The 21,401-nt window shown below is 36.6% G+C and overlaps 1 protein-coding gene across 2 annotated transcripts in view; it reads right to left on the reverse strand.

The window, feature by feature from the left end:
- Positions 1-3,308: 3,308 nt before the first annotated feature.
- The window catches only part of HSPA4L (heat shock protein family A (Hsp70) member 4 like), a 49,373-nt gene continuing 31,280 nt past the window's right edge, over positions 3,309-21,401 (reverse strand). For both annotated transcript variants that reach the window (XM_054717753.1, XM_028150473.2), the window contains exons 15-20: positions 15,352-15,489; positions 13,724-13,849; positions 13,111-13,218; positions 10,939-11,058; positions 6,316-6,477; positions 3,309-3,992 (exon numbers count right to left, since the gene is read on the reverse strand). In XM_054717753.1, coding sequence (XP_054573728.1) covers positions 3,801-3,992; positions 6,316-6,477; positions 10,939-11,058; positions 13,111-13,218; positions 13,724-13,849; positions 15,352-15,489 — 846 coding nt within the window. In that variant the 3' untranslated portion in view covers positions 3,309-3,800. The remainder of the gene's footprint in view (positions 3,993-6,315; positions 6,478-10,938; positions 11,059-13,110; positions 13,219-13,723; positions 13,850-15,351; positions 15,490-21,401) is intronic.

Here is a 21,401-nt window from a genome sequence, read left to right on the forward strand (position 1 = left end):
AAGTGTCCCTACCTATGTCATTTGAAAAGTTAGCAGTTGCTATTTAATTTATGCTATCAGATTTTAAATATTAATAGAGCAATACAATTAGTTATATGCCTCTGATTAAGTTTTACAGAATCAAATATCACAAAATAAAATTCCACTTAAAACTTCCAAAGTTTAAACACAAAATAACATTTACTTTAGAACTGAAGTATTTTGTTGTAAAATTCTACAAGGTGAGGAAGATGAACTATTTTTCTAGTAATATAAGACTTATAAATCTTGCCTTAGCATTAATTTGTGTGTACTACCCAAAACCAACCATTAAAACAAAATCTTGAAAAAACAAAAAACAACAAAATCTTACCCTGGCCGGTGTTGCTCTGTGGTTAGAGCATTGGCCTGGACATGGAAGGGTTGAGGATTCGATTCCAGGCCCTGGTCAGGGCATGTGCCTGAGGCAACTAGTCGATGTGACGCTCTCACATCTGTTCTCTCTCTCTCTCTCCACCCGCCCCCCCTTCCTCTCTCCCTTCCACTCTCTCTAAGAAAATCAATGGGAAAAAATATCCTCGGGTGAGTATTAATAATAACAACAAAAACAAAATCTTAATAGGAATGTTTACAATTTAAATTGATTAAAAAGGAGGAATGGCTATATCTATTTTGGGACAAACTGAAGTAAGCTAATTTGATTACTATATTCAAATATCTATTGTCTTTAAATATGAATAATTTTTCAAAATAGTTAAAGATGTGCTAATTTGGATAAAATGCTTTAACACTACCATTTTATTATATTGATGACTGAGCCCCAAAATTCACTTTTAATAAAGAGTTCTATCAAAGAAATAACCATGGACATACTAGAAACTGCCACCCCAAAAAAGTATAAGAAATCTTTATTTCTTAATAAGAGACCAGTTACCCTTTTAAAACTGAGATTATCTGATATTCCAATAGTCTAATTCTTTGGTGTGCTGTTTCTAGTTATTTTAAAACTCAAGAATTCTGATTACTGCTAAGGAATTAAAATTTGTTACATTATTGTTGTAATATTGAGCAGTTTTTGTTTTTATACTCATAATATAATAGGCTATCAAGAGTTGTTTTTCAAACCAAATAATTTATATTTTTCCAGAGTCAAAATATACTAATATTTATTAATCATCCTAGATATTTCTTATAGTTAGTCGTTATTTGCCTACTATAGGAAAACAGTCTATTTTGCTACGTATCTTTTAAAAATCTATAGTGGCTTTTCCTTTTGAAAAAATATTTAATTCTTTTGTCTAGCACTGCATATTTCAGTGATTAAAATGAAACTAAACCATACTATGTACCCAAAACTGTATTTAGGAGAACATTTTCTTGTAGAAGAACTACATTACATTCTAATGTAGTCAATAAATAACTACATTATAAGGTTAAAGAGTGTTTGAAAATATAATTTAAGTTGAATAAATAGGTTAAAAGCACACGTATTATCTTTGGATGTATTTAACTCATTATTATATAACTGCAACAATTGGAATGTTATATATCTGACCAAAACACAGAACTACATAAACTGATTAAGGAATGGAAAATGTCAGGACATATTAGACAATTCAGATGAAGAAAGGGTGGTTCCCACATTTATTCCCAAGAGGTTTCTGAGGTATAGCTCCTAAAATAGTGATAGTGGTCTTGCTAACTCAAGAAAAAACTATAAACTCCTTACTTGTACTGTTATGAGTTCCCTTTAATAATTTTGTTCTTCCCCAAATGAACCTATACAGTATATTCAACATATAAATGAAAAGTAACTGATAAATGCTTTTTATAATAAGGTACTTTATCACTTATTACTAATGGATATAATTATTTCATTTTAAATGTATTAAAACAAGGACAGTTTAAAGACTAGAAAACATTAAAATATATTGAGGGTATATGATTTTTTTTTAAATGCAAACAAGGGATATCTTCCTCAAAAAGGATGATAAAAATCCCTGGGAAGTGCACTCCCTCTACACTCCCTTTCAGTGCAGACTACATTGTAGAAACAAAATCTCTCTTAGAGAACTAGTTGTGAGAAACAATGACCATCCCTAAAGGTACTAAACTCTCAATTTGTACTAAAGTCAATATTAATTATTCTTAATGTAAAGATTTAGCTTTGGGAAAAAGTGAGCCTTTGAAAATTTCAGAACTAGGTCAATCTAGTTCAGTGATGGGCAACCTTTTGATCTTGGTGTGTCAAACTTCGCCAAAAAATTGAGCATAACTCGGGTAGTGTGTCACTTTGAGGAAAAAACATTATTTCGCAAATGTTTCATCCTCAGGAGCAGCAAATGTTTCATCCTCGGCATGCGGCCGCCTCAGCGGCCGCGTGTCATCAGAAATGGCTACGCGTGTCAGTGCTGACACGTGTGTCATAGGTTCGCCATCACTGAATTCTAGTTGATTGGCATTAAATACAAGAGCCCAGGCTTTTAATTAATTTCATTAAATTATGCTTTCTTTTCTTATAGGTTTAAAAATCATTTCAGTCTACTCCCAGTTAGTTTCAAGCCTGTAGACGGAACTGAACAATGTGAACAAGTCTGGTGATGAAACACAGATTAAGTCCTTAAAATATCTTAATTTCACAGTCTCTTGTCCCATGTAATTTATATAAGAAGCACCAAAACTGGAGCCAAGGTCTTAACAGGTAATATTATAATAGCAGGAACTATAATTTAATCACGTCATATTAAACTAACATTCTCTATTTTGCCTGTTGATATGTAACATAGTTAAGTTTATTACAAGCATTATTTCCTAAGACTTATGGTATAAGTGATTCTTTTCAAGTATTACCACTTATTTAATAGTGTTTTTCTATATCTTAACATTAAGTACTTCAATAAGTGTACATAATGCAATACATTGTGCCATTTCCCCCTTCCCTGTGTTAAGATATTAACAGAATCAATCCATAAAACTAAAACAAATATCAAAACTGAAACAAGGCTATCAATATCACAGATGCATGTCTGAGTAGGTCAACAGCATTTCCCACTTCACATGAACATATTCATAAAAAAGCCTTCTTCAGGCTAGCAGCAGCAGCAGATCTTCAGGACAAGTAGATCAGAAGTTTCAAGTGAAAATGATACTGAAATACTCTAAGAAAACATCAATCCACATTTCTAATAAAGGAAGAAAACTGCTGGTGTCACCTTTACATAAAATTGTGCGTTTTCCCTTTCAACGTGTGATTTGGTTCATTTACGTGATAAAAGCAAAGCTTTTGGAGTACTCATGGCACACCAATGAGATGGACTAATTTGTCAAGGAACCTCTTATTTGTTTTAATATTTAAGTTAGAACAATACAATAACTAGAAAAAAGTCAGTGCCCTAGTGACTTCAAACCACATCAATTTCAATATTTGTTTTTCAAAATAATGATCAGTTATATCTATGCGTCTGCGACAATAGTGCAATACAGTATACTTTCCTGAATAAGAAGCTAAAGTTTATCCAAGTAGAAGCTTTAAATAAGGTAGACTGTGGCCAACTACATATCAATTTTGCATGTGATATAAAATACATTAGGAAAGTTTAAACTGACTTGTAAGTCTATATGCAGCTAAAGCTCACATAAGCAGCAATGGAAATTAATAGATGTGTACTCAATATAAAACACTTTTCAAAACTACTCCAAATAACAAATGACAAAAAGTGGTTAAGAACAACTGAACATCTGTTGTATGTATCAGATGTAAAAGAAGAATGGATCCCATGGTTACTTGCACTGTTTGAATTATTTGAAGGTAAATTTAAGACTTAGTCCACTTCCATCTCTCCAGAAGATTTAGTATGCTGTGAGCTGTCTTTTGTTGTATCTGGTTTAGTTTCAGTCCCACTCTGTCCATCCATCTGTCCGTTGTGTTCATTATTAGCTTTTGCATTGTCTTCTGCAACCTCTACTTTTGGTTTGGGTTTGTAAATGATGGGGTTACAGAAATTATCCAGTTCCTAAAGACATGAAGAATATTGATTACATTAAAAAATTCACTGTTAAATTCCACATTAACTTTCAAAATTTCCATATAATTCCACATACCTGAATTTATGTTAGCTCAGTTACATAACCAACTGAGTTTCTTCAAGTACCTCATTGAGGGATTTACCTTCTGGGCTAGTGCATGTCAGTGGAACTATTCAATCTTTAACAGTGGTTTTTATATTGAATCTTCCTAAAAAAGTGGTTCCTCATAATTTAAAATATAGTTTACTTCAGCAGGAATCATTATTATTTATTTTTAAACATTAAAATTTTTTATTATAGTTCACATACAATATGATGTTACTTTCAGGTGTACAACATACTGATTCAACATTTATATACCTTATGATCACCACAATAAGTCTATTAATTACCTCTCACCATACAAAGTTATTGTGGTATCATTGACTATTTTCTTTATGCTGTACATTATATCCCCATATTTTCTTTATTTTATAACTGCAAGTTTGTACCTCTTAACCTCCCCTCCTTCTTCACCTCTTATACCCATCCCTCTTCCTCTTCCCCTTTGGCAACCATCACTTTTGTTCTCTGTACCATGAAGTCTGTTTCTATTTTGTCTTGTTTGTTTTTTAGATTGTACACATAACTAAAATCATATGCTATTTTTCTTTCTCTGCCATACTTATTTCAATGCTGCAATTAACATAGGGAATCATATATCTTTTTTGATTACTATTGCAAATAGCTTTTAATTAATTTCATTAAATTATGCCTACTACTCTGTTATGAGAATTATGCCAGCACCTATTTCATGAATTGATATTTCTCAACATTTATATGAAAACATACACACTAACTTTACTTTTTAAAACAAATGAGTAACCTTTTATGTTGAGAGAATAAACCATGAAAATAAATGCAATTTAATAATTTAGAAGAAATACAATGTATTTCTAAATTGTTACTTTATTTTTTTTTTTACATAGACAAAAAAGACCATTAAAATATTTTCAAGACCTGTGTCACAGAGATTGATATAGGGAAGTAAAGATAGGGAGTAACATCCTGGGGGAATGTTTTAATGGCAAACTGCTTTCATCATACTTTGCACTTCATTTGATGAGGAATAAATTATTACAGCTTCTTTGCAAAACTTTCTCAAAAGGAAAATACGTTTAGTGCTCTATTTGATTAAAATAACACCTCTTTCTGTAAAAAAACATGAGATACCTAAAAATATACTAGGTGAAAAAATCACCTGAAATTCCATATCCTACAGATATTAACATTTTGGGTGATGATCCTTCTAGATGAATGTCAGGCATACACATATATATAAATATATCTATTAATACATTAATTTATACAGTGAGATAACTTTATATTCTATAATCTTTCATTTTTCACTCAGTATGTTGCACACATCTTTATATATAGATATATCTCTATACTTAAAATACTTAGTGACTACAATGTGTTATATGGATGTATCAATTTATTCATTGACTTGCTTACTGATAGGTATTTTAGGTGTTTCCAATTTTTTGCTATTATAAACAAAGGTGTTTAATCTGCATATACCTGTGCAATAATCAATTTAGGATGAATTCCTAGAAATGTGATTTCTGGGTTAAAGTGCCTACTCACTTTAAATTTGTATGCATATTGTGATACAATGTCCCGGAAAAGTTGTAACAAATTTAACCAAGTTGTGCAGGGAGGGCATTCATTTCTTCATACCATTGACAATTATGGCAAGATTATAAATGTAAACACACAACTTCAGATGGGTGAAAAGAGAGATTTGCATTTTTTAGATTAGTGATAAGGATGAACAATACTTTTTGTATTTTCCATATTTTTATTGAACATGTATTTCTTTTGTCAACTGCTTATCCAATGTATTTATTCATATTCCTACGTTGATACTGATCTTTATTGAAAAGTTTGTCCCCTATTTTTATGTTTTCTATGATCAACTGAAATTTTCAGTAATAATGATAGAGTAGAAACTTTATCCTAGAAATAAGATTTTACCATAGGACGTTTTGAATTATGCAAAGACTGACCTGTACTGCCAAGTTTACAATGGAGACTTAGAGGTCTTACCCAATCCAGAAAAGTCTAACATATTTGACAGTCAAAAGTTGTCAAAGTGCTTTATTTCATTCTGTATTACATTTAAAAAATTTTTTAAAAAATAGGCCTTGTGTATGCGACTCATGAAATCAAGGGACAGAGATGTCCCACCTAGAATCTTTTCAAATTAAAAAATTATGATTCGCATTAAAAAATTTTAGTGCTATAGAGAATTCTATAATTTCTTACCTTAGACTTTGCAACTATTTCTGAAACTTTCACCACAGGATCTTGAGTGAGACTTAGTTTATTCTGTATATTCATCTTACTGTTCAGCCAGCTCATGGCTTCATTGATATATTTTTCAATTTTTTCCATTTCAGCAGGATCCAAATGATCATATCTTTCATCCTAGTAAAAAAAAAAATTGACTTAATGGAACTTTTTTAGTAAATAAATTTTATTAATAAAATTTATTGAATATATACTTTGCACATACCTATGTGAAGAAGCCACATGCATGTTACATAGAACTGAAGAGACTGGGGCAAAATAAAAATCAGTATGGGTTCTTAAAATGAAAGGCTTTCTGAAGGATTCAGGTTTAGAAAAAAGTGACTAGTGGTGAATATTCAAGGAAAGGTACTTAGCCAAAAACGGAGCTGCATGGAATTGAATTTGTTAGAGAGTTAAGAGAAATAAGGGAAGCAGGCATACGGAAAACTAAACAGAAATTTCTGAATGTACAACAAACACTATAGAAAGTTGTTGATAAGGGGAGTTGCATAATAAAATGCTGTCTGAAAAAGAGAATTGGAGCGCTAGCTGTTTTGGCTCAGTGGACAGAGCGTCAGGCTGCAGATGGAAGAGTCCCAGGTTTGATTCTGGTCAAGGGCACATGCCCAGGTGGCAGGCTCGATCCCCAGTAGGGGGTGTGCAGGTGGCAGCCAATCAATGATTTTTCTCTCATCATTGATTTTTCTATCTCTCTCCCTCTCTCTTCCTCTCCGAAAACAATAAAATTATATTTTTAAAAAAGAGAGAACTGCAGCTGCCACACATGGAAGACATGATAACAAGCCATGGTTTAAATTGTTAGCCACAGAACCAGAAAAAATGGGCAATGCAACATATGGTAAGAGGGTCTCCTGATGAATTGGAGATTGGACATGGAGATAAAGGGAAAGAGAATGAAAGAACACTCCAAAGCCAAAGAACAGAGAGGATGGTGATGCTTCATCAGATACTTGATCCATCTTTCTACAAGTGTGATTACAAATTATGCACCCATCATCTCTCAGTTTCTGGGTATTCCCCCCTGCCCCCATTTTCTGAATTCCTTCCAACTTCATGGATCATTGCTTAAGTTCTTCTCCATTCATGCTATATTTACATTCTTAAAAAAAAAAAAAAAAGCACAAACTCTAGCCTTGAACCTCTTCCCAGAAATCCCAACTCTATATCCAACTTCCAACTTGATTTTCTATTTGTGAAGTTTGAAATGCCCTACATTTCAATCACCTCCCTACCTACTCTTCCCAGTAAATGGCAACTTCATCCTTTCAGACCAAATCCTTTGAGTCATTTTGGACTCTTCTTTCTGTTATATTTTTATAAAATCTATCAGCAGATCTTATTAGCTCTGCCTTCAAAATAAATGCAGCAAAAATCTAACCACTTCTTCCCCCTCCACTACACAAGTTCAAGCCTCACATTCTCTCTTGCCTGTATTATTCTATTAATGGCTGCACTAGTCTCTCTGCTTCTAGTCCTTAAAAAAATAAGTTAAATCATATTACTTTTATGTTCAAAATCTGCAATGTATTCATATTCTCAGAGGAAAAGCCAAACTTTTCTAAAGGCCTAATAGGCCCCTTATGATCTGGTACCTGCTTACCCATCACCACTGTTTTAAACCACAGTGGCCTCCTTGCTGTTTCTTCAGCATGTTCTCCCTCGAGGTTTTGCAATTGCTATTCCCTTTTTGTAGAACTTTTTTCTTCCAGTTATCATACATCTTGAACCCTTACCTCCTTCAGTTCTCCCCTCACATGTATGCCATCTTATTAGCAGTCTGCTCTTCTGACAAATCTCCACCTCTGACAGTTCCTTACTTTTTCCATAGCTCTTTATCACTATCTGACTACTTTACAGTAACTTATTATCTACCTTTCCCCACTAAAGCATAAGGTTCAATGTTTTGTTTGATGCTGTAGTTCCCTCCCCTTGAACTGAGCTTGGCACATGATAAAAACAAAAAATCCTTGAACATAAGTGAAGTCTTGCTTTGGATAATTTCTTAAACCTGCACACTCAAGAAGACTGCTAAAACCTGGGCCATAGTAATTTTATGGGTATCTCCAATACCATATTTGAAACAGTCTTGGTGTTTCTGTTGTCTGCTTGCTCCTCCTTATCTTTCCATTATCCTTATGCTCTATTTGTACCTGTTTGGACAATTAGGACGCTGACATTGGCAGGGACATTCACAATCTTTACCTGGAGTCTTCTAGGTCGCTTGAATTGCAATATTATTTTATAAATATCACAAATCTTTTTCTGTAATAAGTAACCTCTTTCTACATTGTATAGCGAAAAGCACCATAATTAAGAGTTTGTATGTTAACTTGGTACTGCTTAGGTGTTTTGTTTGTTTTTAAATATGGTTTTTATTTTTAATTTTTTTAGAGAGAGAGTAAGGGAGAGGGAGAGAGAGAGAGGGATAGAAACATTGATGAGAGAGAAATATCAACTTGATCAGCTGCCTCTTGCATGCCCCCTGACCAGAAATTAAACCAGCAACCTCTTGTGCATGGGTCCATACTCAACCACTAACCCACACTGGCTGGGTGGTGCTTAGGTTTTAATCCTGACCCCACTATTTACGACCTTGACAAGTTGCTTAAGCACTGCAGTTTTCTTATATGTGCGTGTGAGAATGAAGTGAGATAATCCATATAAAAATGCTTCAAATTCACTAAGTGCTTGTTCAACGTAAGCTATTACTGATACTCTGCTTGAATCTTTCAGGTGCTAGCTAGCCTCTCCTGCTCAGCTGGCATGGCTCAGTGGTTGAGCATTGACCTATGAACCAGGAGCTCATGGTTCGATTCCCAGTCGGGGCACATGCCCAGGTTGCGGGCTTGATCCCTAGTGTGGGGCATGCAGGAGGCAGCCGATCAATGATTCTCTCATCACTGATATTTCTCTCTCTCTCTCCCTTCCTTTCTGAAATCAATAAAAATGTATTTATTAAATTCAATGTAATGACAATGATAAAAATTGGGAAAATTATGTGTTCCCTTGCTACCAAAATGAATATTTAATTTTTTTTTAAAACTTCACCTGAGGATATGTTATTTTCTTTGGTTATAAAGAGAGAGGAAGAGAGAGGGAGGGAGAGAGAAATGTTGATGTGAGAAACATCGATTGATTGCCTCCTGTATGCACCCTGACAGGAGATCAAACCCTTAATTTGGATATGTGCCCTGACTGGGAATCGAACTCCAGACTCTTCAGTGCATGGGACAATGCTCTAAACACTGAGCCACATCAGCTAGGTGAATATTTATTTAAAGCAGGAGTCAGCAAACTTGTCCTACAGACCTAATCCAACCTGCCACCTGTGTGTTTTTTTAATAAAGTTACTTTGGAATGCAGCCAGGCCCATTAATGTACATATCGTATATGGTTGCTTTTGCACTACAATGAAGAGTTGAATAGCTGTATAGAGATAAAGCCTGAAAAGCCTAAAATATTTGTTCATTTAAAGAAAAGTTGGCCCAGCCAGCATGGCTCAATGGTTGAGCATCAACCTATGAACCAGGAGGCCATGGTTTGATTCCAGGTCAGGGCACATGCCCGGGTTGCAGGCTCAATCTCCAGTGTGGGGCATGCAGGAGGCAGCCAATCAATGATACTCTCTTATCATTGATGTTTCTATCTCTCTCCCTTCCTCTCTGAAAAATCAATAAAAATATATTTAAAATATTTAAAGAAAAAGTTGGCTAACCTCTGGTTAGAGGGAAAAAACAATAAGCTTAATTTTGTTAAATCTTATTGTTATATCCAAGTGGAGATATCATTTATATAACTAAATTTTTAAAATATATTTTATTGATTTTTTTACAGAGAGGAAAGGAGAGGGACAGAGAGCTAGAAACATCGATGAGAGAGAAACATCGACCAGCTGCCTCTTGCACACCCCCTACCTCTTGCACACCCCCTACTGGAGATGTGCCCGCAACCAATGTACATGCCCTTGACCGGAATCGAACCTGGGACCTTTCAGTCCGCAGACCGATGCTCTATCCACTGAGCCAAACCGGTTTCGGTGATATATAACTAAATTTTTGAAGCTTAAAATCAGTGGAAAGGTCAAGGGTGATAATATAGATTTGGGTATGTATATAAAAGAACCATGGGTACAGGGGATTGCAGGAGGGATTGGTTTCCCTCTGTCTTCCAGTTAGAAGACAGAGGGAAACCAAAAGAAAAAGAGGCCACAGGACAAAAATAAAGGCTAGCAGAGTCCAGTCACATAAAGCCTGTAATAAAAAAGGTTCAAGAAAACCTCTCACTATATCAATAATGATCAATAATGGATTTGGTCACTAGATTAATTTGTAATGTGGTTTTAGGGAATTAAAAAAAAAAAGAAAATCACATACCTGCACTGTATTTTAAATGCAGTAATATCATTTACTGACAATTCTCATAAAAAAAGGAAAGTTTCAAGTTTGATGCACAATGTCTCTGAAATTTGGTAGCAACAACTGTTACAGCTTTGTAGCTGAGAACTTTTAGATTTGCCCCACGCTCACCATGTACTCCTTATGCCATCATCATCAGTTGACATTATGAATTCAATACCTTGTTTCTGTATGCTTCTATCACTTTCATGACAAGTTGTATCTTTTTTCCCAAGTCAGTTAAAGCTTTTGGTCTCTCTTCATGTTCCATGTATCTCATTTGAATAGGCTGGCCATATTTCTGTTAACATAGGTTAATTTTTTTAAAAGAACAAGTTACTAACAAAAAAACCTTTTAACAGAAGACATTGAATTTTATGTATATTATGTTTATTTATTAGTTTAAAAATGTATACTTATAAAAGCAGTGCTTTAAAAAATAAATCTTTGTATTTTTTCCAGAAAAAAAAATCTTTGGGCCCTGGATTGGGGAGTTTCTAAATGTTAAAATAGCCTTTATAACATTTAGGAGAGGTATAATATAGAAGAATGAGTAACTATTTTCTTTCAAATTGTTTACATACTTAAGTAAGAATCAGTTTATTTTAGATGTTCAGAAAAGTTACAAAGGAAATAAAACATAGATCCAAGCACCTCTCATCGCTTTTCTCTAATATTAACATTTTATACCAGCACAGTGTATTTGTCAAAACTAAGAAACCAACCCTGGTACATTACTATTAATTGAAATCCAGACTTTATTCGGACTTCATCTTTTTCTGTTCCAGGATACCATATTGCATTTAGTCTTTACATCATACTTTTTATTATAAATACTAGAGGCCCGGTGCACGAAATTCGTGCACTTGGGGCGGGGGAAGTCCCTCAGCCCAGCCTGCTCCCTCTCACAGTCCAGGAGCCCTTGGGGGATGTCTGTGAACCCAGCTTCTGGCTGAGCAGCGATCCCCCTGTGGGAGCACACTGACCACCAGGGGGCAGCTCCTGCATTGAGCATCTGCCCCATGGTGGTCAGTGCATGTCATAGCGACTGGTAGTTCTACCATTGGGTCAATTTGCCTATTAGCCTTTTATTATATAGGAGGATAGGATATCTGAAGAAGAAGCAAGGACTGCATTTTAAATTTCTAAAAGCCATCTTAAAACAATAGTAAAGCCTATAAAAACTTATGTAGCATTCATTTTTATGGTTAATTATCCATTTGGGGTGCTTCTGGGCTTTTCCAGCTATTTCTATTAGCGTTAGCTGCCTGGCTGTTCCTATGGCCCAAAATACATGCATTCTCTTAGGGAGATAGGGAGTAAAATCACCAAGAAGATAAAATGTGATAAAGCCGTGTATTGCTGTCATAAACTTGTGTTTACTAGTTGCTTTATAATTATTCCCTTTGGAAATAATTTAATGGCATGAAAGTAATTGTTTCAAGAAATTAACTTCTTTTGCTTAACTTCTTTTGCACCCCCATCCTCCAGTTAACAGGTTGTTTTCCCATATTCTAGAAATCCTTATTAATGCCATTATTTAGCTTTTATGTAGTCCCTTGCTACTCAAAGAATGATTTAGGGACCAACTGCATCAGAATCTCTTAGAAGCTTGTTAAAACTGTAGAATCTTGGGCCCACCTCGATATACTGAATCATAATCTGCATTTCAGTAAGAGCCCTAAGTAATTCATGTACACATTTAAGCACCACTATGATCCACACTAAGAAGGAAAGACTAAAATTCCCTGTCATCCTTCCAGTCTGAGTTTCTAATCAAACTACTTCTTTTTCAGGATAGGAGGAGGGTTGGGTAGTAAGCAGGTGAAAAGGATTACTAGTGTTTTTTTCTTAAAATCAAACTATTGGCCTAGAAGAAGGGAGTCTGGTGACCACGTCTCCTTATTTCTTTGTAAAAAGAAAACTTTTGAACTTCTTTGCTGACCAACTGTCCCCACAGTTGCAGTGTGAAAATCAAACCAGTGAAGGGGGAGAGAAGCTGAGGAAGCGTGACTCCTCTAATAAGAAGGGGTCAGGTTGACAAATCACTTTTAATGACATCTCAGAAATATATGGCTTGTTAAAGTAACACTAACATTCTGGTCATCTAAATATTTATATCTGAGAATCATGACAGACAAATATGATTATCATTATTTGATTTCAATTACATATAACATTGCTCACTTCTCAAAATGCTTTTTAAATGAGAAAGAACATTTCCTCTTACACATGTCTGCCTTAGTAATTTCTTACATATTTATGAAAAAAATACACTGTGCTCTTACAACCAATTTTTAGGAAAACTTAATAATGTTCTATTTTATACTAACATGGACTTTAAAAAATTTACCTTTAGTTCTTGAAGCCTATCCACATAAACTTGTTTAGGTTGGTCCTCTCCTTCTTCATAAAGCCAATTTTCTGTATCTTCCAATACTGCAGACAGTTTATTCAAGTCCTAGATACACATTTAAAAGACAGTGACTAAAAATGCTCTCTTTAGAAATACAAGTTTAATGAAGGACATAATATTTTCAAATATAAAAACTTAATTTCATATTTTTGACTTTTATTTATAAATATGTTCTTCACCATACTTCTGCTAATTGGAAAAATAAGAACGATTCCTAAATGTGCTCAAGAAGATTGACAATAATGCATTTAACACATTTATTTACATAATTTGTATTAGTAGTCACAAGCAAACACTTAAGTAGCTCTAGTAAAAAACTGTAAAATTTACACTTCTTTTTTTCAGTCCTCGCTTGAGGATATGTTTTTTATTGATTTTTAGAGAGAGACGGAGGGAGGGAGGGGTGAGCGAGAAAGAGAATCATAGATGTAGGAGAAACATCAATTGGTTTGCTCCCATATATGCCATGATTGGGAATAGAACCCAAAACCTCCTGGTGTAAGGAATTATACTCCAACCTACTGAGCCACTTGGCCAGAGCTAGACTTACTTCTTGAGTGACGAACTTTTCATAGACAGTGCCCAGCTTGTCTCTAAAATCATATACATATTCTTCAACAGCATTCTTAGCATCATTTCTCTCTTTCTCCAATTTATCTTGCATTATCATTTTCCCCTGTTCAAAAAGTTTCAGATTAGGTGCCATTAAGAATATTAGGGAGTTAGGGATATACAAATCAAAAGCACAATGAAAATATCATTTCATACCTACTAAGATGACTAAAAAACAAAACTATTATTGGTGAAGATGTGCAGAATATGAAACACTTGTACACTGCTGTTGGAAATGTACAATGCTGCTGCAGTGACAAAAAGTTTGGTGGTTCCTCAAATAACAATATGACCCAGCAATTAGGTATAAATCCAGAGTAGCAACTAAAACAGATATTTGTATGCCAGGGTTCACTGAAGTAGTATTCATAATAGCGAAAAGGTAGAAATTGTCCACTAACAGATGAATGGATAAATAAAATGTACATATACACAATGGAATATTAACCTAAAACAGAAGTTCTGATACATGTTAAAACATGGATAAACCTTGAAAACATCTACTAAGTGCAATAAGTCAGACACCAAAGGACAAATAGTGTATGACTACATTTATACAATAAGTATTGTATGATTACATTCATCTACAATAGGCCAATCTGTAGAGACAGAAAGTGAATTAGAATTTTATTTTATTTTTTAAAATATGTTTTTATTTATTTCCGAGAGGAAGGAAGAAGGAGAGAGAGATAGAAACATCAATGATGAGGGAGAATCACTGATGGCTGTCTTCTGCACAGCCCCACTGGGGACTGAGCCCGCAACCCGGGCATGTGCCCTTGACTGGAATAGAACCCGGGACCCCTTCTGTTCACAGGCCAATGCTCTATCCACTGAACCAAACCAGCTAGGGCTAGAATTTATATTTTTTTAAAAGCCATATATTCCATGTCATTGTACATACTCAGATTCAGGAGGTCACAGTTCAATTCCCAGTCAGGGCACATGCCCAAGTTGTGGGCTTGATCCACAGTGGGGGGTGTGCAGGTGGCAGCCAATCAATGACTCTCATTGATGTTTTCTCTCTCTCCCTCTCCCTCTCTGAAATAAAAATAAATAAATAAAAATAAATTACTTCTTACACAACTACTATTAAAGAAACAAAACTCTTCAAGAGACTAAAACATTTAGACATGTAAGGAAAATTTCAAGAATGACAACAAATTTTACAAAGTATTAATTGTAAGTCAGAAAGCATTTTGAATAGAGCATTAATCTTTTAGGACAACACATTAGAAGAGGGGAGCTGCTATTACTTCCCCATAAGGTATCTGCTGGGTGTTACTGTTAAAGACAGACTAAAAGTGGTAGGAATCATTATTGTTGGACTAGTCTTCCTCTATAGTGGAGATAATCATGTTTCTCATATAACTAAGATGAAACTGAACTGTACATGACATTAATACAGCTCAATATTTTGTCCAAAATAAAGTAGTTCAATGATCTATTTAATAATTTCTTAGTAGTTACAGACTAATTACCTCATTTGGGGTGATAACTGTTGACTTCTACAAAAATCTCAGAATACACTACTACCTATTTCAACATCAACTCGGATTTATATACCTCATTTTCAATGTAGCTATTGAGAAGATCTTGGCCCAATTGTCTACACAGGCTACTCTGGATAGGTAGATCAATACTCTTGACTTTTCCTTTTTTAATGGTCTGGTTTAATCGGTCTTGTTTGTCTGAGGGAGCTGACTGAAAAAAAAAAAAAAAAGCAAGAGGATAATAAATTTCTAAAGCTAGTTCAGATGAAACAAGAAAGTAAAATTAAATAAAACTTATCAACTATATTTTAAAATACTACTTTAATGCTGATAACATTTTATACTTTGCACATTAAGTCTTTTTACATAAAATATATTGGGCTGGAAATGCAAAATGAAACCATAATGAGATGCTACTTTACATCCATTAAGATGGCAGTAATACAAAAAATGGAAAATGACAACAGTTGGTGAGGATGTGAAGAAATTGGAACCCTTATTCATTACTGACAAGATTGTAAATTAGAGCCATTCTAGAAAAAGTTTCTCAAAAAATAAACACGGAGATACCATATATCCAGCAATTCCAGTCCTAGGTACAGGCCCAAGCTGATCAATCTACACTAATAAAAGATAAAGATGAAAATCGACCATACCTTTGTGATACCCACCAGCCAATCAGGAGTGAGTATGCAAATTAACCCAACAAAGATGGTGGGTTAATTTGCATATGCAGACGTTGAGCATCTAGGGGCGGGGCAGGATGCTTGTGTTGTCGCCATGGCAACAACGAAAGTGTCCCGCACCTCCCCTGCAGCTCTGGGCCTCTGGGCAGTGTGGGAAGGCAGAAAGGTGGCTCCTCCATAGCGAAGGAAGAAATGTGGCTCTGGCCAGAGCGAAGGCAGTGCTGGCAGCCAGGGGAAGGAAGGCCCATTCTTGCACAAATCTTTGTGCATCGGGCCTCTAGTAGGTAAATAAAATGTGGTATGCATTCATACATTGCAGTATTTTCCTACCTAATAAAAGGGTAATATGCAAATTAACTATCACTCCATCACAAAGATGGAGGTGCCCATAGCCACAAGATGGCAGCACCCAGTCCTCTCAGCCCTGCCAGAGTCCCCCAGTCCTGCGGGGGTGGCTGCTGAGAGCGGGCAGTGTGAGCGGCCTGGCAGAATGCTCACTTCATCGCCGTGCCTGGCTTGGGCCAGCCCCGCGGAGCTGGAGCGGACACGGACAGGGACAGGGGTGCTGGCCCGCAGCCTCTGCGGCCCAGTGCAGGCCCGGAGAGGAGATGGTGGGCCCGCCTCCCATGGAAGCAGCGTGGCTCCCTCCCGCCTCCCGTGGAATGAACGCAGGTCCCTCCCGCCTCCCGCGGAATGAACACAGGTCCCTCCTGCCTCCCGCGGAATGAACACAGGTCCCTCCCGCCTCCCGCAGAAGTTGCACGGCTCCCATGGAAGTGGCAGGCGGCCTACTGAGCGTGATATCGCGTGATGGGTTACTAGTTCAGCTATAAAAAGGATTGAAGTACTGATACATCCTACAACCTGGAACAACTTGAAAAACATTAGTGAAAGTAGCTGTCCAGAATAGGCAAATAAACAGAAAGATTAATGGTTGTCTAGGACCGGCAGGAAGAAGGCTGGAGAAAAATAGGGAGTTATTGCTAATTGGTACAGGGCTTCTCTCTGTGGTGATGAAAATATAAAACTGATTGTGAAAATGATTGAAAAATCTGAGTTTATTAAAAACCATTGAGCCCGGACTGATTTTGCTCAGTGGTTAGAGCATCAACCCAAGCACCAAAGCGTCACAGGTTCGATTCCAGCCCTGGTCAGGGTTTGTGGTGTCTTTCTCACATCAATGTTTCTCTCTCTCCCTCACCCACCTCCCTCCTTCCTTCCAACCTCTGTAAGGATCAATGGAAAAAATATCCTCGAGTAAGGATTGAAAAACAAAACAAAAACCAAACCCTTGAATTGTACACTTAAATGGGTGAATTGTATGGTAGGTAAACTGTATATCCATAAACAAAAGCAAAAAATATTAGGTAAAATTAAAAATTTATAAAAATAGGTTTCAGGTTTTAAATTACTTAAAAGCCTAAGAGTTAAAACTGAATATAACCTCTGAAGAAAAATCTATATAGCTAACCTACACAGATTAAATTCTGTTCAGGTTAGAACAATCTGCTTAAGATAATAGTTTAGAACTATAGCCACATTTATCTGGGTGATGGGGGTAGGGTCTCTCCCTCCTTTTATCAGCAATGATGTCATTTTTAAAAATTAAATTTATTGGGGTGATATTGGTTAATAAGATTATATAGGCTTCAAGTGTAGATTTCTATGATACATCATCTGTATATTGTATTATGTGCCTACTACCCAAAGTCCCATCTTCTGTCACCATATATTTGACCCCCTTTACCCTTCAATACCCTCATCCATCTTCCCTCTAAAAACCACCATACTGTTTTCTGAGTTTTTGTTTGTTTTTCTTGTTTGTCCATTTATTGCTTTCAGTTTTATATCCTACATATAAGTGAAATCATGTGGTTCATGACTTTTTCTGTTTGACTTACCTTGCTTAGTATGAGAAAGGCAATGATGTCTTCATAAAACAATGACTCGTTTATCCTTTATATTTTTACTTAAAAAATATTTGTTTTTGCACAAAGAAAAATATTTTATAATATGCAGTCAAATGCTTACAGTAGTTAACTTTAATATGCAGTGTTACTGCTAATTTAAGTTTTCTTCATATGATTATTCCATTTTCTATTTTCTCTGAGATTGTATTTTTAATGAACAGTTACCAAAAAGTACATTTTTCTTACCAAAAAGTTAATTTTACTTATACACTGAGTGGCCAGATTATTATGATCTCTGAACGCATAATAATCTGGCCACTCAGTGCATATCCTATATAATAAAAGGCTAATATGCAAATTGTCCCCTCGACCAGGAGTTCGACCAGCAGGCAGACCGGCCAACCACTCATGTCCCCTCCCCCTGGCCAGGCTGGCCGGACCCCACCCATGCATGAATTCATGTACTGGGCCTCTAATACACACACACACACACACACACACACACACACACACACACTGAGTGGCCAGATTATTATGCATTCAGAGATCATAATAATCTGGCCACTCAGTGTATAGCATTATCAAGTTCATTCTTTAAAACATCTTCTATAATATAAATCTTTGAAATGTATTTATTCTGGTTATGTGCTTTCTCTACATTTCCATATTGGTAAGATTAAAAATATCAAGTATACTAGAGGCCTGTTGCATGACATTCGTGCACTGGGAGGGTGAGAGCCCTCAGTCCGGCCTGTACCCTCTCGCAGTCTGGGAGCCCTCGCTCCTTACTGCCTGTCTGCTCGGCACTCCTTAGCACTGCCACAGAGGTGGGAGAGGCTCCTGCTACCACCACTGCACTCGCCAGCCATGAGCCTGGCTTCTGGCTGAGCAGTTCTCCTCCTGTGGGAGCGTACTGCATTGAGCATCTGCCCCCTGGTGGTCAGTGTGCATCATAGCGACTGGTCGTTCTGCCATTTGGTTGATTTGCATATTAGCCTTTTATTATATAGTACTGGAGAACCAAGATGGTGGTGTAAACTCAAGTATTCACCGCCTCCCACAATCACATCAAAATTACAATTAAAATACAGAACAACCATCATTCAGAACCACCTGAAATCTGACTGAATGGAAGTCCTACAACTAGAGAAGTAAAGAAGAGAGAACATTCTTTTTTACTTCTCTAAGTAAGGAAAGGCAGATAGGAGGGGCAGAGTCGTAGAACAGGTTGGTCTGATAACCACCTGTGGCATTTATTTTTAAATGGGAGGAATATCTCAAAGGCCTCATATGAGAAGCAGGGGATCCAAGCTTCACACAGACCCCCAGCCCAGACTTCTCTTCCGGAAACTTCAGGCTGTAAAAACCAGTGGGGATTATGGCTGAGTGACATGGAGGCTGCTGGAGACTCACATGTTTGTCTTGAAGGGCCTACACACAAACTTTCATGGTCCAGCTTCCTCTGAGCTCCAGTGCTGGGCAGAGGCTTTGGGGAAATCCAGGAACATATGGGGAGGAACTGGACTGTCAGATATCAGGGCAGGAACTCGGGGGGTGGCTTTCTCACAGCCTAGGGTGCTCACAGGGTTCATGGTTCCTGTGCTGGTGCCTCCCCTATGGCAGAGTGGACTGGCATCCATATCTGAGTTTCCATCAGCATGGCCCATACTGTTTTCTCTGCCCTGATGATTCCCCGAGATCCTGCCCCATCCAATTTGCAGCCCCAGCCAAGCTGTTTGCAGCTACTTTTCTATATGAATGGCCTGTTCTGGCTCAGGCTTCAGACTTTGCTAAAATCTCTTAAACAAGCAGCAACTGGAGTCAGCCTGTCACAAACCTATCAATAAAGGGCCCAAGACCCAGCACCAGCATCAGCCTGCCTTACTTCACAACTGGGCCTCGCCTAGGCACTTCCTAGCCCAATACAAGTAGCAGCAATCTGTAGATCTCTCTGTAGCTCCTGCTGGGAGGCCCCAGAGCCAGTGTGCACAGTAGACAGCTTCAGACCATACCAGATTACAACTCTTCACATCCACAAGTGACACACTCAAGGGGAAGACTCAGTGAGCACCAAAGCCCCACTGAAGCAAGTCCTGCTCCACAGGGTTGTCTCATGCACAGCAGCTTTCCCACTGTAGTCGCAGCTGGTCCTCACAGCCAATTGGCCTGTAGGTCAATTCCTCCCAGTGATGCCAAAAGCAATCAAGGTTCAACTACAAGACTGTGCACAAAACCCACACAGGGGCACACCTTGAGTGCCCAGCTAAGGTGCCTGGGGAGGCTGAGCCACTGAGCCCTATAGGACATCTATTACACAAGGCCACCCTATCAATTCCAGGAGACATAACAGCTCTACCTAATACATAGAAATAAACAGGGAAGCAGCCAATATGAGGAGACAAAGAAACATGTGAAAGAAATGAAAGAAATGGAAGAAATGGAAGCAAGCAATCTACTGGATACAGAGTTCCAAATAACAGTTATCAGGTTACTCAAGGATCTTAATAAGAGCTTCAAGGGACTTAGTGAGCCTTTCAAGGATCTTAGTGAGAATTTCAAAGACATGAAAAACGACCAGTCAGAAATTAAGCATACACTAGCTGAAATAAATAATAATTTATAGGGTTTTTTTTTTTTTTTTTTTTTTTTTACCAGTAGAGGATTCCAAGAATCAAATCAATGATTTGGAATATGAGGAAGAAAAAAAAAAAAAAAACCCAACCATAAGAGCAAAAAGAAAAAAGAATCCAAAAGTATGAAGATAGTGTAAGGAGCCTCTGGGATAACTTCAAGCTTACCAATATTTGCATTATGGGGGTGCCAGAAGAAGAGAGAGAGCAAGATAGTGAAAACCTATTTGAAGAAATAATAATAGGAAACTTCCCCTACCTGGTGAAAGAAATAGAATTACAAGTGCAGGAAATGCCGAGTCCCAAACAAGAGGAACCCAAAGAGGCAACATCAAGTAAGACACATTAAAATTAAAATGCCAAGGTTTAAAGACAAAGAGAGAATCTTAAAAGAAGCAAAAGAAAAGCAGTTAGTTACCTATAAGGGAGCACCTATATGACTATCAGCTGATTTCTCAACAGAAACTTTGCAGGCCAGATGGTGTGGCAAGAAATATTCAAAGTGATGAATAGCAAGGACCTACAACCAAGATTACTCTACCCAGCAAAGTGATCATCTAGAATTAAAAATCAGATAAAGAGCTTCACAGACAAGAAAAAGCAAAAGGAGGAGTTCATTGCACCAAACCAGTATTATATGAAATGTTGAAGGGTATTCTTTAAGGAGAGGAAGAAGAAGAAGAAAAGATAAAAAATATGAAAAATAAAATGGCAATAAATACATATCTATCAATAATTTAATCTAAATATCAAAATAAATGAACAAGAAATCGAATGAACAAGATAAATTGATGAATAAAATAGAATCAGAGGCATGGAAATATGGAACAGACTGATCAGTCTCAGAGGGAAGATGGGTGTGGTGAGTGGGAAGGGATTAATCAAAGATATACATAT

The sequence above is a fragment of the Eptesicus fuscus genome, chromosome 6 (genome assembly GCF_027574615.1).
Source record: "Eptesicus fuscus isolate TK198812 chromosome 6, DD_ASM_mEF_20220401, whole genome shotgun sequence".
NCBI classification, from domain to species: Eukaryota; Metazoa; Chordata; class Mammalia; order Chiroptera; family Vespertilionidae; genus Eptesicus; species Eptesicus fuscus.